General features: G+C 43.5%; 1 protein-coding gene across 1 annotated transcript in view; it reads left to right on the top strand.

Annotated features, from left to right (window-relative positions):
• The window catches only part of aspm (assembly factor for spindle microtubules), a 92,306-nt gene extending 75,995 nt beyond the window's left edge, over positions 1-16,311 (top strand). Inside the window, exons 24-29 of the mRNA XM_085982392.1 lie at positions 3,220-3,411; positions 4,336-4,528; positions 9,078-9,232; positions 9,965-10,141; positions 15,212-15,384; positions 15,520-16,311. Coding sequence (XP_085838518.1) covers positions 3,220-3,411; positions 4,336-4,528; positions 9,078-9,232; positions 9,965-10,141; positions 15,212-15,384; positions 15,520-15,643 — 1,014 coding nt within the window. The 3' untranslated portion in view covers positions 15,644-16,311. The remainder of the gene's footprint in view (positions 1-3,219; positions 3,412-4,335; positions 4,529-9,077; positions 9,233-9,964; positions 10,142-15,211; positions 15,385-15,519) is intronic.
• Positions 16,312-17,263: the final 952 nt, after the last annotated feature.

Genomic DNA, 17,263 nt, shown 5'->3' with positions numbered 1-17,263 from the left:
CTGAAGAACAACAAGGCCTCCGGAGCACATGGAATCCCCGTCAAGATGCTAAAACATGGCGGAGAAGCACTATTGGCGCGAATACATGAACTCATTTATTTGGAAGGAGGAGAGCATGCCAGGGGATCTCAGCGACGCTGTAATCGTGACTATCTTCAAGAAAGGTGACAAGTCCGATTGCGGTAATTACAGAGGAGCCTCCCTGCTATCTGCCACAGGGAAAGTCATTGCAAGAATTCTCCTCAATCGCCTTCTCCCAGTGGCTGAAGAGCTCCTCCCAGAGTCACAATGCGGATTCCGCCCACTAAGGGCCACAATGGACATGATCTTCACCGCGCGTCAACTACAAGAGAAATGCAGGGAACAGCACCAACCGCTGTACATGGCCGCCTTTGACCTCACAAAGGCCTTCGACACCGTCTGCCGTGAGGGATTATGGAATGTCCTCCTCAAATTCGGCTGCCCTTAAAAGTTTGTCACTATCCTCCGCCTGCTTCATGACGACATGCAAGCCGTGATCCTGACCAACGGATCCACCACAGACCCAATTCACGTACGGACCGGGATCAAGCAAGGCTGTGTCATCGCACCAATACTCTTCTCAATGTTCCTGGCTGCAATGCTCCATCTCATTCTTAGTAAGCTCCCCGCTGGAGTGGAGCCAAACTACAGAACAAACGGGAAGCTGTTCAACCTCCGTCGCCTCCAGTCCAGATCCAAGGTCGCCCCATCCTCTGTCATCGAATTACAGTATGCAGACGACGTTTGCGTCTGCGCACACTCTGAGGCCGAACTCCAAACTATCGTCAACACCTTCGCCGAAGTGTTTGAGAGCATAGGCCTTACACTAAACATCCGTAAGACAAAGGTACTGTATCAACCTGCCCCCGGCACACAGTACTGCTCCCCGATTATCAAAATCCATGACGAGGCCTTGGACAACATGGACCAATTTCCATACCTCGGGAGCCTACTGTCAACAAGGGCAGACGTCAATGACTAAGTCCAGCACCACCTTCAGTGTGCCAGTGCAGCCTTCAGTCGCTCGAGGAAGAGAGTGTTTGAAGACCAGGACCTCAAACCCAGTACCAAGCTCATGGTCTACAGAGCAGTAGTGATACCCGCCCTCCTGTATGCTTCAGAGACATGGACCATGTATTGCAGGCACCTCAAAGCACTGGAGAGGTACCATCAACGCTGCCTCTGCAAGATCCTGCAAATCCATTGGCAGGATAGGCGCACCGTTGGTGTTCTCGCTCAGGCCAACATCCCCAGCATCGAAGCTTTGACCGCGCTCGATCAGCTGCGATGGACGGGCCACGTCGTCTGCATGCCCGATACGAGACTCTCAAAACAAGCGCTCTACTCTGAGCTCTGACACGGCAAGAGAGCCCCAGGTGGGCAGAGGAAACGCTTTAAGGACACTCTCAAAGCCTCCTTGAAAAAGTGCAACATCCCCACCGACACCTGGGAATCCCTGGCCCAAGACTGCACAAAGTAGAGGAGAAATATCCGGGAAGGCGCCGAACACCTCGAGTCTCTTCATCGGGAGCAAGCGGAAGGAGTGCACGTCAACCCAAGCATCCCACCCACCCGCCCCTTCAACCACTGTCTGCCCCACCTGTGACAGAGATTGTAGGTCTCGCATTGGACTCATCAGTCAATCAGTCACCCGAGAACTCATTTTTAGTGTGGAAGCAAGTCATCCTCGGTTCCGAGGGCCTAAGAAGAGAAGAGTCTATCTATCTATATCCCTTTGCAGACGCTGTGTTCTCCTCATAGCTTACAGTCTCACCTAGCTTTGTATCCTCAGCAAACTTGGGTACATTACACTCGGCCCCTTCATCTAGGTCATTAATATAGATTGTAAACAGCTGAGGCCCCAGCACTGATCCTTGAGGTACTCCACTAGTTACAGCCTACCAACCTGAAAAAGACCGGTTTATCCGTACTCTTTTCTGTCTGTTAACCAATCCTCTATCCATGCTACTTTATTACCCCCAACCCCATGAGCCCTTATCTTGTGTAATACCCTTTTATGTGGCACCTTATCGAATGCCTTTTGGAAATCCAAATATACTACATCCACTGGTTCCCCTTTATCTACTCTGCTAGTTACATCCTTAAAAATTAATAAATTTGTCAAACACGATTTCCCTTTCATAAAACCATGTTGACTCTGCCTAATCATGTTATGATTTTCTAAGTGCCCTGATACCACTTCCTTAATGGATTCCAGCATTTTCCTGACGACTGATGTCAGGCTAACTGGCCTGTTGTTCCCTGTTTTCTCTCTCCCTCCTCTCGTGAATAGCAGCGTTACATTTGCTACCTTCCAATCTGCTGGGACCGTTCTAGAATCTAGGGAAAGCTGCAAGTTTAGACATGTTGGGAGAGAATTAATCTGGTGTAACAATATTGTAGATTTTTTACAATATCTCTGCACGTTGACGAGACCAATTATCCCCCATTGTGGTTTAATACTACTTGAGTCTTTACAAGTCATTTCACCTTCATTCTTGTGAAATTCTAACATTTTGAATAATACTGAAGAAAAAGCATTCATATAGCATCTTAACAAATCCTCCAAACGTCCCAAAGCACTTCATATCTGATGGATTCCTTAAGTATAGTCACTGTTCTGTAGTAAATGTGGCAGCCTACTGTACACAGCAATGTTCCAAAACAAGAAATGACTGATCAACCAGAAAATTTGTTTTTGGTGATGATGCTTGAGTGAGGAGTGCTGGCCAAGACATTTAATCTTTTGTTTTATCTGAATAGACAGGCAGGGGCATTGCTTTAACATCTCTTCTGAAAGATGGCACCTCCAACAATGCAGCATTCCCTAAGTATCAGCCTTGATTTTGAGCTCAAATCATAGAGTGGGGCTTGAGCCCATGACCTTCTGACTTAGTGCTACCAATTGAGCAAATCTCAAACCTGCTGCTACCGTCGAGTTAGGAATGCTGTTGCAAATTTGTGGTTTGTAAATAGTGATTCGGTATACCCCTGTTACAGCATTACCATGAACTCATACTTGTCCACCCATCCTACTTGAGCTATTTAACCCAAAATTTCTTTTGAGACTTGTCAAACTGTTCCCAAATCCACTACTACGTGAGTGGGAATTAAAGGTCTTGCTTGTCCTGCTCATTAGAAATTTAGTTGGCTTTTTTAAGGTGGCTATTTGTTGATTTATTACAAATTTCATTATAGAGATGGTTCAGGACTTGTCTTCAACGCAGCAGATACGTTGATGAGCATCAGAAGATCATTATAGCACAGCGAACTGTGAAAGTCTGGCTCCTGCGACGTCACAGAGCTGCTGTTGTCATTCAAAAAGCTGTAAGAAGGTTTCTTTATAAAACCCGGAAAGAAAGATTTCACAGTGGAATTATCAAAATACAGGTACTCTATAACTTTAATTGTGCGTGATTGTTGGTGTCATTTCAAGTATTTGCTGTATGTGAGAACATAAGCGAGCAAGAAAATGTGCATATGTATAATTTAGTTTGCAAAATAACATGTGCAGCTATTAACTTTATTTAAATGGTCATATAAATTGATTTAAAATCAATTACATGTTTGTAATGCTGATTTACAGTGGTACACTTGAAATATTGTGCTTTATAAATGTACTTTTTAGTGTCATCTTGATGGGGTTTAAGAAGTTTATTGCAATAGTACACTTATTTGTTGAATAAAATATCAAAATGAATCGAACCTTGGTTAGGCTACACTTAGATTACTGCGTACAGTTCTAGTTGCCATATTATAAAAAGGATATAGAGGCATTATAAAAAGGATATAGAGGCACTGAGAGGGTGCAGAGAAGATTAACATGGATGATACCAGAAATGTGAGGGTATACATATCCGGAAAGGATGAACAAGCTGGGTCTCTTTTTCTCTTGAAAAAAGAAGGCTGAGGGGTGACATAGAGGTCTTTAAAATTATGAAAGGTTTTGATAGAGTGGATACAGAGAGAATGTTTCCACTTGTGGGGAAGAGCATAACTAGAGGCCATCGATATAAGATGGTCACCAAGAAATCCAATAGGGAATTCAGAAGAAACGTCTTTACCCAAAGAGTGGTGAGAATGTGGAACTCGCTACCACAGGAGTGGTTGAAGCGAATAGTATAGATGCATTTAAGGTTAGACAAGCATATGAGGGAGAAGGGAACAGAGTTATACTGATAGATTTAGATGAGGAAAGACAGGAGGAGGCTTGAGTGGAGCATAAACACCGGCATGGACTGGTTGGGCCGAATGGCCTGTTTCTGTGCCATATATCCTATACAATCCTATGTAATGTAATTTTTATATTTGTAGGCTTTATGGAAAGGATATTGCTTGCGCAAGAAAACCAACAATCTTCAAATAATTGCTATCAGACGGCGCATTCAACATGCTAATCAGAACAGCACTGAGGAGCAGAAATTGTGCAACAGAACAGCTGTAGCTCTAGATTACATTCTTAAGTACAAACATTTCTCTTACATTCTTGCAGCTTTACAACATTTAGGTTTGTATATTTCCATTTTCTACAAACTATTAATGTAATACAGTAAGATTACCTGAACATGCTACTTTATCTATTTATTAAAATTAGTCTTAATTGAGTCTTTCATTGGAGTCGTGATTGGTTTCATTTCTGTATTTGGAGAATGTGGCTTGGCCAGGGCAGTGGAATCCTGGCCAGGCCAGCATTTATTGCCCATCCCTGGTCGCCCTGAGACAGTGGTGATGGGCCGCCTTCTTGAACCACTGGTAATGGCTTGCGAGGCCAGAGGGCAGTTAAGGGTCAACCACATTGATGTGGGACTGGAGCCACGTATAGGCCAGACCAGGCAAAAACAGCAGGTTTCCTTCCCTAAAGGACATTAATGAACCTGTCTGGTTTTTACCAGATTCCGGCAGCTTCATGGTCACTTTTACTGGCACCAGTTTTTTATTTCCAGATTTTTTTTAAAAACTGAATTAAAATTCTTAATTGCCATGGTGTGATTTGAATTTGTGTTCTTGAATTATTAGCCCAAACCTCTGGATTACTAATACAGTAACACAACCATTATGTTACTGTAACCCTTTCATGGAGTGTTTGATAAATGGTCTCCACTTGTGTATATTAGTTACAGGTGGGAGCGTATTTCATCGATGTAACAAACATTAGTGTTCAGATGAAGTTGATAAATCATTTAAACTTCACTCTCATCTGAACCCTTTATGCTACTGTCTCATAACAAACCGCTTTGTTTTGTCCCATATTTACCATGTTCTTTATGCTGGGGGAGATTTAAGTTTTTTAATGTAAATATGCTTTTACTACAAATTAATGTGTCTGCTTTGAGTGAAAAGCTTGATCCTAGGACTGTAAACCACATTAATGTGCTTTACTCTAGCTTTGTGTCACTTTATTTAAAAAAGATTCTCAATATTACAACAAGTAGGACTTGTGAATTTAAAGCAGTTATAAATTTAATATAATTTCATGTATCCTAGTTCAGCACTGTTGCTAAAGCTCTGGTAATATGAAGCTTTGTTAATAGCATTGGCTTGGAGCTGTTGACAGTTCAAACTCGCCATTACTGTAAATGGTTCTCTTTTATTCAGAGACTATTCCCCCCCCCCCCCCCCCCCCTTTTTCAAAATTGCTTTCATCCCCAGCCCCAAAAAGCTTACCCTTCTCTGTACTCCAGCCACGGCCCCATCTCCAACCTCCCATTCCTGTCTAAGATCTTGGCACGTGTTGCCTCCTAGCTTTGTGCTCACTTCCCTCAAATCCCTGTTCCAATTCCTTTGATCTGGTTTATGCTTTGCTTAACAAGTTAAAAGTCATCACTAACATCTCTTGTTACTGCAGCTACAGCAGGCTAGCCTCCTTGACCATCTCCCAATGACATTTGATGCAGTTGATCATGCTACTGCAATGCTTTGTTTCTCTTCCATGGCATTGCCCTTGTATAGTTCCTCTCCCAGCGCACCACCAGCTCCTGCACAGTCACTACCTGAGTTTCCCAAGGATGCACCTTTGGCCCCCTACTCTTTCTCATCATTATGCTGCTCCTCTGACATCATTTGTTGGCGTGATATGCTGACTACACCCACGACCAGCTCTCTGCTGTTGGACTGTCTTTCCCACACCAGGTTGTAGATGAACCAGAATTTCTCTAGTTGAACAGTGGAAAAACTGAGTCCATTGTTTTCTCCCTCATGAGCTCTGCTCATTTGCCACCCTTTCAACTTTGGCCCCTTGCTCAGTCTGTGCAAACCTCAGCATTCTTTCAAACCCTGACCTGAACTTCAATTGCCATATTTTATCCATTGCCAAGACTGCTTAATTCCATATCTGCAACCTTGCTTTCTTTGGCATCTACCACAACCCCATTGATGCCAAAATGCTGATCCACATTTTGGTCACTTCTGGTCTCTACTCTTAATACCATCCATGCCAACCTCCACTTTACATTAACTTGAAATCATACAAATCTTCACCACCTACATACAGTCTCACATTAAGTCCAGCATGCCCATTCTAACTGACATATACTGGCTCCTCATCCCACCTTCTCCCCCAATGTATAAAACCTAAAATCCTTGTCCTTATTTACAGATTGTTCCATGGCTTCATTTTCCCCTACTTCTGCTACCTTCTCCAGCTTTTAGTCACTTCTAATACTTCCACAAATGGCTGTGTCCACTACTACTTGTATTATTCTAGCGCCTTTAACTTGTGAAGCGCCCCCATTGGGACGTTTTACTATGAGGGTAATCAGAAAATAATTGACACCAAGTCAAAGCAAGAGATTAGTAGGGGTGGTTAAAAAAAGTAGGGTTTAAAGAGCGCCTTAAAGGTTCAGGGAGGGAATTCCAGAGCTTAGCACCTCGATACCTGAAGGCATAGCCACCAATGGACGATGGCAGTGGGGCATGCACAAGAGGCCAGAGTTTTTTAAATGTAACGTTCTCAGAGGGTTATAGTTAGAGAGAGGGAGGGTCGAGGCCGTGGAGGGATTTGGAAATGAGCAGCAGAATTTTTGATGAGCTCAAGTTTTTGACGGGTGAAAGATGGGAGGCTGGCCAGGAGATCACTTGAAATAGTTGAATATGGAGGCACTAAAGGCATGGGTGAGGGTTTCAGCAGCAGATGAGCTGCGGCAGGGGAAAAGACAGGTGATATTACAGAGCTGGAAATAGGCTGTCTTTGCGATGGGGAGGATATCTGATCGGAAGCTCAGCTTGGGGTCAGATAGGATGCTGAGGTTGTGAGTAGTCTGGTTCAGCCTGAGGCAGTGCCCAGAGAGGGGGGTGAAATGTTCAAATGAAGTTCAACGTAAGCTCGAGGAACAGCACCTCATCTTTCGATTAGGCACTTTACAGCTTTCTGGACTCAACATAGAGTTCAACAATTTCAGACCATAACCTGCCCCTATCTTTTTTCATTTTTTTCCCTCCCTCTCACATGGCAGCTGTTGATCATTCTGCCATTGCCATTTACACTTCATCTAGCGTCATCTTTTGTTTCTTAACTTGTCCCATTACCATCTCCTTTTGTCTTGCACCATCATCCCTTTTGTCTCTTAATCTCTCCTGTCTTCCATCCTGTCACAGACCTTCCCTTTTGTTCTTTCCTCCCCTTTCCCTGCCCCTACACTTGCTTAAAAACCTGTTCCATCTCCAACTTTTTCCAGTTCTGACGAAGGATCATCGACCTGAAGCGTTAACTCTGGTTCTCTCTACAGATGCTGCCTGACCTGCTGAGTATTTCCAGCATTTATGTTTTTATTTCAGATTTCCAGCATCTGCAATATTTTGCTTTTGTATTTGTGTGTGGGGGGTGGGGGGGTGGAATCGGTGGCTAAGAAACAGACTTTGGTGTAGGCTGAAGACTGTGACTTCGGTCTTCTCAATATTCAATAGGAGGAAATTGCAACTCATTCAGAATTGGATGTCAAACAACCAGGCTGGCAGTGGAGGGGTCAAGAAAGATGGTGGTGAGGTAGTGCTGGGTTTTGTCAACATACATATGGAATCTGACATCATGTTTTTCGATGATGTTGCCAAGGGGCAGCATGTGGATGAGAAATAGGGGGGGGGAGCAGGGGACATCCTTGGAGGAACTCGAAAGGTGACAGTGCAGGGGCAGGATGAGAAGCCATTGCAGGAGATTCTCTGACTACGACTGGATAGATAAAAGTGGAACCAGGCGAGGGTTGTAGCACTCAACTGGACAATGCGAGAGAGGAATTGGAGGAGGATGTCAACTGTGTCAAAGATGGTAGAGAACGTTGAAGAGTAACTGTACACCATGATCACAGTCACCGGATGTCATTTGTGACTTTGAGGGCCGTTTCAGTGCTATGGCAGGGGCATAAACCCGATCAGAGAAGTTCAAACATTTAGTTGCTGGAAAGATGGGTACAGATTTGTGAGGCAATGTGACGCTGTAGAGAGGAAAGGGAGGTTGAAGATGGGGCTGTAGTTTGCAATGACCAAGGAGTCAAAGCTCTTTTTTTGAGGAGGGGGGTGATGACTGCTGATTTGAAAGGGAGGGAGACTACTTGAGGAGGCAGAGCCATTTATAATATCAGCTAGCATGGGGGCCAGGAAGTGAAGTTGGGTGATCACCAGTTTAGTGGTAATGGGGTTGAGGGAGCAGGAGCTGGCTCTGGTGGTCAAGGTGCGCTCCGAGGGCTTGAGGGGAAAATAAGAGAAACAAGAAAGATGCAAGTTCAGGACTAGAGCAGGGGGGAACATTGGGGTAAGCCTGGCTTGGTGGGCAAGGGAAGGGAGGGATGTCGCAGAGGCAGCTGAACGGATAGTCTCAATCTTGGCGACACAGAAGTCTATGAGCTCCAGCGCTTATTGGAGGTGAGGGTGGAGGAGGCATAGGAGAGGAGTTTAATGAGACAGTTGATAGTGGAGTGTTGACTAATTTTTTCCTCTAAATGCATTGACATGTTTTTCTATGTTTAAAACTGTTCTTTAAGTGGAAATTGATGGTCTAAATTGCTAATTTTATAAAGGTATCTGCTAATTCTAACCACGAAGGATCTCTGATAATTTCTTTTCAGAGGTTGCAACCAGGCTGTCTTCCATTTGTTGTGAAAATCTTGCCCGAAGTGGAGCAACGCCTATTATTTTAAGTTTGATTAGGAGTTGTAACCGCAGTGTGCCTTCTATGGATGTCATTAAGTATGCAGTTCAAGTTCTCCTCAATCTTTCAAAGGTACTGCTTGAAGTCTATTGTCACAAATGTCCCACTGAAGTTCTGTTTCGTATATACCACAAGTAGTTTGGTTCTTTGAAAATATCAATTTTACATGTATCAAGTAATCTTATAAATCTCTCCTTTTGGTAAGATAACTATTTTGTACAGTACATGTTGCCTTTAAAGGATCAGGTGTTATAAATTCATAGAATCATAGAATAGTACAGCACAAAAGAAGGCCATTCAGCCAATTGAGTCTGCGCTGGCTCTTTAAAGAGCAATCCAGTTAATCCCACTCACCCGCTGTTTCCCCATATCCCTGCAATTTTTTCTCCAAGTATTTATCCAAGTCCCTTTTGAAGGCTACTATTGACTCTCTATCCACCAGCCTATTGGGCAGTGCATTCCACTGGGCTAAAAAGCAGGATTCTACTGGGCTGTGTGTAATCAAGGTGGTCTCGATGATGAACAGAAATTGGTCACTTCATCACACAATCTCTTTTCTTCCCCCACCCCCCCCCCCCCCCCCTTAAATTTGTGGATTGTTTTTCTGTTTTGTGATCTATAATTTGTTTTTATTATCATTGATGTAGAACATAATGTGGGAATTTTATGGTTAATCAAGTAATTGTAAAGCTGCCAAATCATTCAGTTCTCTAAGTTTGCTTTCCCTGTTTTCAGGATAAAGATTTAGCTTATAATTTCAGCTATGAATGAATAAAATTGCATTTTGATTTTTATGACTTTCAGTATGAGAGAACATCTGCAGTGGTGTACGAAGTGGACAATTCCATTAATACGTTACTCGACCTGTTGTACATGTATAAAGGGAAAGCTGGTGACAAGACGTCAGACAAGTGTGGCAGCATTTTTACAAAAGTTTGTTGTTTACTTGCCATTCTGTCACTGGATTCGCAGAAGGCTTTAGTGAGTATATATATTTTAAGTATATGTTAAAAAAAAAATTGATATAGACAAAGTTGTACACCAGTTTGAATAAGATGTTTTATTTTGTCAATTGGCTGTCATGCTTCTTTGATGGATATTTAATACAAAAGCGTGTGCTGTATAGAATGATAAATCCAAAGAATAGACAGCAAAAGAATACTCGTTAGACACAGAATTTATGCAATAGGCTTCTATTTTAATTGGTTTTCTCCTGCTTTCCCACCTCCGCTCTTGAATGCACTGACTCTTGGGCATGGTGCCAGCTACCTTCTAGTACTTTATCAAGGTGGCTAATCCTCGTGTGTGAGCCTCAACTTTGAATGTTGGCAAGCTATTCTACCTGAAGGAGCATCTTCCGAGCTGATGTCATACCTGTTCCTGCCTGATGCCATATCGGGTCACTGGATAGTGATGAGCCTTTTTTAAAATGTCTCCTCCCCCACCAGTCTTTCTTCCAGTCCCAAGATACTGAAGCCAATTGAAACGCCCCAGCTATTCTCCCAGCTGTCATTGATGAAATCATCAAACCTGGGAACCTCCTGGTTGGTATGGCCCCATGCTTACTGGCTATGCTTAAGGAAGTTAAGAGAGTTGACAAGTGTGCAGTTTTTAGAGAAAAAGTGATATGAACTACAGTAAACATTTACAAATATTCCAGCAAATTTAACAATCCTGGAACATTAAAGAGAAAGGTGTGTAACAGTAGTGAAGACTCACTGCACAAATTCCATGTTCTCTTCCCCCTTGTAATTGTGAGCTTCATTCCTGTGACAAATGAATTACAGAAAACCTGATTATTTTTTTTTAGCGCTTAAATGTTTCATTTATTTTGGGATTAACTAACAATGAGGGTTAATAAAGGCTACAACGTAAGTGGCAAGATTTGATTAACATGCGAATTTCAGCTCTAAACAATGATGTCGAGGAAAATTTAATGTTAAGATACCCAAATGGTCCGAATCAGTTATGTTGGTATACAAGTGTGGCAGGTTCTATCCCACCTTGCACAGGTGGCGAAGAGGTTCATCTGAAATCCAAAGCACCTTATCCAGCTCGCAACCTAAAGCTTCAATATAAATTGACCCCTAAGCAGTTCTGTTACCTTATGTTGCTGGAACATAGGATTTAAGTCCTCCAAGTTATGGATGTTTGTGATAACTTGCCTTCCTTAAGGGAGCTTTGAGTGTCACTTATATCAGAAGATTGTATGCTGACGACTTCTAATGAAATGGGGTTCTGTAAGGTTCAATCTGCTCCCTGGCTTTTGCAAAGAATATAAAATGAGATGGTTGTGCACACTGACTTATTTGTCATCAGTACAGTAAATCTTAAACTTTGATTAGCGTATTTGAGGTTAATGATTGCAAATCGTGTAGCCATCAGTGTTGCAGATGGTAATACTGCTTTCAACTGATGCACAGATGGTATATGTATAACATGCTGCCCTAGGTCTTCACAAGTTACCAGTCAGTGTTAGCTGCACATTGAAGATTCATGGTGTGGAGATGCCGGTGTTGGACTAGGGTGGACAAATGTAAGAAGTCACACACCAGGTTATAGCCCAACAGTTTTATTTGAAATCGCAAGCTTTTGGAGCGCTGCTCCTTCGTCGGGTGAAGTGGAGAGATGCATAAAGACACAGCTTATATAGTCAGAGAATAATGCTAGATGATTACAGGTAATCTTTCTAACTGCCATTTATCACATCTCAGCAGAGAGATAATCACAGCAATCAAAGGTGTGAATGGTGTCCAAACAGGTCAGTCAGGAAAACATTACATCAAAGAACAATGAGGTGGGGTCACAAGGGGTAAAATGTTGCAGATGCTGGGGTCTGTATGAAAAACAAAAAACAGACAAGAAAACATTTTTTTTGCTGGAAATCACAGCAGGTCCGGCCGCAACTGTGTAGAGAGAACAAGCCAACGACGACTCGAGTCTGGATGACCCTACGTCCGGTGGGGTTACATGTAGCGTGACATGAACCCAAGATCCCAGTTGAGGCCGTCCTCATGAGTGTGGAACTTGGCTATCAGTTTCTGCTCGACGATTTTGCGTTGTGTGTCTCGAAGGCCGCCTTGGAGAATGCTTACCCGAAGATCGGAGGCTGAATGTCCTTGACTGCTGAAGTGTTCCCCGACTGGGAGGGAACACTCCTGCCCGGCAATTGTTGCGCGGTGTCCGTTCATCCGTTGTCACAGTGTCTGCATGGTCTCACCGATGTACCATGCTCCGGGGCATCCTTTCCTGCAACGTATGAGGTAGACAACGTTGGCCGAGTCACATGAGTATGTACCATGTACCTGGTGGGTGGTGTCCTCACGTGTGATGATGGTATCTGTGTTGATGATCTGGCATGTCTTGCAGAGGTTGCCGTGGCAGGGTTGTGGTGTCATGGTCGCTGTTCTCCTGAAAGCTGGGTAATTTTCTGCGAACGATGGTCTGTTTGAGGTTAGGCAGCTGTTTGAAGGCGAGTAGTGGAGGCGTGGGGATGGCCTTAGCGAGGTGTTCGTTGTCATCGATGACATGTTGAAGGCTGCGAAGAACATGGTGTAGTTTCTCCACTCCGGGGAAGTACTGGACGACAAAGGGTACTCTGTTGGTTGTGTCCCGTGTTTGTCTTCTGAGGAGGTCCATGCGATTTTTTGCTGTGGCCCATCGGAACTGTCGATCGACGAGTCGAGCGTCATATCCCGTCCTTACGAGGGCATCTTTCAGCGTCTGTAGGTGTCCATCGCATTCCTTCTAGTCTGAGCAGATCCTGTGTATTCGCAGGGCTTGTCCATCGGGGATGGCTTCTTTAACGTGGTTAGGGTGGAAGCTGGAGAAGTGGAGCATCCTGAGGTTGTCCGCGGGCTTGCGGTAGAGTGAAGTGCTGAGGTGTCCGTCTTTGATGGAGATTCATGTGTCCAAGAATGAAACCGATTCTGAGGAGTAGTCCATGGTGAGTTTGATGGTGGGATGGAACTTGTTGATGTTATCGTGTAGTCTTTTCAGTGATTCTTCGCCATGGGTCCATAGGAAGAAAATGTCATCGATGTATCTGGTGTATAGCGTTGGTTGGAGGTCCTGTGCAGCGAAGAAATCTTGCTCGAACTTGTGCATGAAGATGTTGGCGTATTGGGGTGTGAATTTGGTCCCCGTGGCTGTTCCGTGTGTTTGGGTAAAGAACTGGTTGTCGAAGGTGAAGACATTGTGGTCAAGGATGAAGCGGATGAGTTGTAGGATGGCGTCTGGAGATTGGCTGTTGTTGGTGTTGAGTACTGAGGCTGTCGCAGTGATGCCGTCATCGTGGGGGATACTGGTGTAGAGTGCCGAGACGTCCATCGTGGCGAGGAGTGTTCCTGGTTCAACTGGTCCGTGGGTGCTGAGTTTCTGTAAGAAGTCTGTGGTGTCGCGACAGAAGCTGGGGGTTCCCTGTACAATGGGTTTTGGGATGCCCTCGACGTATCCAGAGAGGTTCTCACACAGGGTTCCGTTGCCTGATACGATAGGACGTCCGGGTGTGTTGGCTTTGTGTATCTTTGGGAGGCAGTAGAAGTCTCCCACGTGGGGAGTACGTGGGATGAGAGCGCGTAGGATGCTTTGAAGTTCTGGATCGAAGGTCTTGATCAGTCTGTTGAGTTGGCAGGTGTGTTCTTTGGTCGGATCTGCGGGTAACTGTCTGTAGTGTTCCTGGTTGTCCAGTTGTCGGTATGCTTCTTTGCAATAGTCTGTTCTGTTCTGTATGACGATGGCTCCTCCTTTGTCTGCTGGTTTGATGACGATGTTGCGGTTGGTCTTGAGAGCGTGGATGACGTTGCGTTGTGCTCGGGTAACATTCTGGACTGTCTTGTGAGTGCGGCTGATGAATCTGGCATTGATGCATCTCCTGACAGCTTGAGCATACATGTCAAGCTTAGGGCAGCGACCCTCCGGAGGGGTCCAATTTGACTCTTCTTCGGTTGCTGCCTCCGATCTTCGGGTAAGCATTCTCCAAGGCGGCCTTCGAGACACACGACAACGCAAAATCGTCGAGCAGAAACTGATAGCCAAGTTCCGCACTCATGAGGACGGCCTCAACCGGGATCTTGGGTTCATGTCACGCTACATGTAACCCCACCTGACGTAGGGTCATCCAGACTCGAGTCGTCGTTGGCTTGTTCTCTCTGCACAGTTGCGGCCGTCCGGACCTGCTGTGATTTCCAGCAAAAAAAAATGTTTTCTTGTCTTTTTTTTTGTTTTTCATACAGACCCCAGCATCTGCAACATTTTACCCCTTGTGATCCCACCTCATTGTTCTTTGATGTAATGTTTTCCTGACTAACCTGTTTGGACACCATTCACACCTTTGATCGCTGTGATTATATCTCTGCCGAGATGTGATAAATGGCAGTTAGAAAGATTACCTGTAATCATCTGGCATTATTCTCTGACTATATAAGCTGTGTCTTTATGCATCTCTCCACTTCACCTGACGAAGGAGCAGCGCTCCGAAAGCTTGTGATTTCAAATAAAACTGTTGGTCTATAACCTGGTGTTGTGTGACTTCTTACAATTGAAGATTCAGTGAGTTATCAGTATATATATACTGTGATCGTGGAGTTATTTGATTGTAATGATGATTCCACTGGTTGAAAGTGTTGCATTTGTCTTGTATAGAACAAAGGATAGGGATCACATGATGCTAGATCTGTTAAAAGGATGTGATGTGTTATGCTATTCATTGATTTAATAATTTAGTTATATGAAGTGCTTAAAGAATTATTACTGTATTTAAAATCAGTGCCAGAATAAAAAGTAATCATTTTTTAAAATAAATGCTCACACCAATCTCCAAATGCAATGTTTGTAGTTTGTTTTGTCTTAAGAGTAGCAGTTCTGTTGGCTAAATTTTGTTTTGCTGAACCAAATTGTGTTTGCAGAGAATAAATATTTTTCCCTTTTATGGTAATTGGGTCACAGTTTATTTAGAGTTGTGTTGATCTCTCTTTCCCCACCAAAACCAATAATAAAATGTGATTTTTGGATGAATCTGATGCACAATCTAATGGTAGTTTTTGTTCCCAGGAGGTCCGAAGCCTGCCCAGAGCAGTGGATCGTATCTGTAGTATTTACGAACTAACTGTGAGAAAACACAAGATGGATACAGATAGAATAAATGTTAAGCAGCGGATGTATGCCCCTCGCAATGGTGTTGTATATATTCCAGCTACTCCTGTGCGAACAAAAGTAGTTTCTAAGTAAGAACCCATTTTCTCACCTTTTAATTGTTCACGTCACCATCATTCTCTTGCACTCACCCACTCGATTTTCCTTTTTTTACTCTTTTTTTTATAACACTTGGCTGAGCTTTTGTTCTTTTTTCTGTGCTGCAGATTAAAACCAGACTGGGTCCTAAGGAGAGACAATATGAAAGAAATTGTGGATCCTCTAAAAGCCATTCAGTTAGTTGTGGATACACTTGGAATTTCTACTTATACTGTCAATAATAAAAAATAATTGAATTTTTTGATAAATGTCACATACCTGTTTATGTAAAATTTGAATGCAAAAACAAATTCTTAAAATCTATCATACTTGTACAGGAAACTTTTGATTAACCGGCCAATAAATAACCGGAAATGTCGGTTAACCGGCAAAATTCAGGAGTCGGTTCAGGTAACTTTTATTACTTGCACAGCAACAAATGGAGGAAGGCAAGGGTTTGGCTGCAGCTGTTGCTAAGCTACAGAGACGCTTGCAACTTGTGGACGTTGTTCTGAAGCTGTTGCTAAGCAACAGGGTTTGTTGCTTTATACGGAGCTCTAAGGTCCGTATCTTTTACTATAGCGTTCGGTTATCCGGAATTGTTGATGAACCGGCACCACGTCGGTCCCGTCCGTGCCGGATACCAGAAAGTTTTCTGTATATTGTTTGTCAATGTTGATTACATTTGGTTTGGTTTCACATGCATCTTTGCTATGTATGTCAAACAACATGGTGAAAGGTTATCCTCCAACCTTTATCTGAAAAATAATGTGGGGATGAAATTATTTGTGCTTTTTTTTTGCAAGTTTTTAAGCTGTATTCGTTGAATGTGCTGAAATATTTTTGTACAGTTTATTTACAAGACTTGTCTTTGCATTTTAGGGAAAATAAATTTTCACACTGCTACATTCAATAACCAATACAGGAATGTTTTGTCATGTAATATCAATCTTTTCTCTGGTTATATTACTGAATGATGTTGATTAACAGTTTGGGGATGGAGATTACAGAGATCGGAAGGGGCGAGGCCATGGAGGGATTTGAAAACAAGGATGAGAATTTTGAAATCGAGGCACTGCTTCACCGGGAGCCAATGTAGGTCAGAGAACACAGGGGAGATGGGCGAACGGGACTTGGTACGAGTTAGGACACGGGCAGCTGAGTTTTGAATTACCTCAAGTTTACATTGGGTGGAATGTGGGAGACCAGCCAGGAGTGTGTTGGAATAGCCAAGTCTAGAGGTAACAAAGGCATGGATGAGGGTTTCAGCAGCGGATGAGCTGAGGCAAGGGCGGAGACGGGCGATGTTATGGAGGTGGAAGTAGGCAGTCTTTGTTATGCTACGGGTATGTGGTCGGAAGCTCATTTCAGGGTCAAATATGACACCAAGGTTGCAGACTGTGGTTCAGCCTCAGACAGAAGATGTTAGGGAGAGGGATGGAGTCAGTGGCTAGGGAACAGAGTTTGTAGCGGGGATTGAAAACAATGGCTTCGGTTTTCCCAATATTTAATTGGAGAAAATTTTTGTTCCTCCAGAACTGTATGTCGGACAAGCATAATAATAGATTAGTTGAATAATCACAACTCCTTTGGGCTGTCCATTGTTGGAACTGAGGTTCAATGCTATCTCTGCTTGTGCTCTCATTCTCTAGAATAGTACATCATTGAAAATAATTTGTTAGTAATGCCTCCTGACTGTTCCCTTGCTTCTATGGAAAAAGGCAGTACTGAATCCTGACTGAACAATGAAGCAATCTAGAAAAAGATACAAGCCAGAACAACTATTGGAGGTTTTTTATAACCTCAGTTGATGTCTGGCAGCCTTGATAGGTCATGGTACTGCTTGAATGGAATCTCCTGATGTGAGAAAAT

Source organism: Somniosus microcephalus, chromosome 3 (assembly GCF_052327205.1).
Source record: "Somniosus microcephalus isolate GS21.2 chromosome 3, FLI_Smic_1.0, whole genome shotgun sequence".
Classification (NCBI taxonomy): Eukaryota; Metazoa; Chordata; class Chondrichthyes; order Squaliformes; family Somniosidae; genus Somniosus; species Somniosus microcephalus.
Note: the sequence above shows the minus strand (reverse complement) of the source record. Positions and strands in the feature narration are given on the sequence as shown.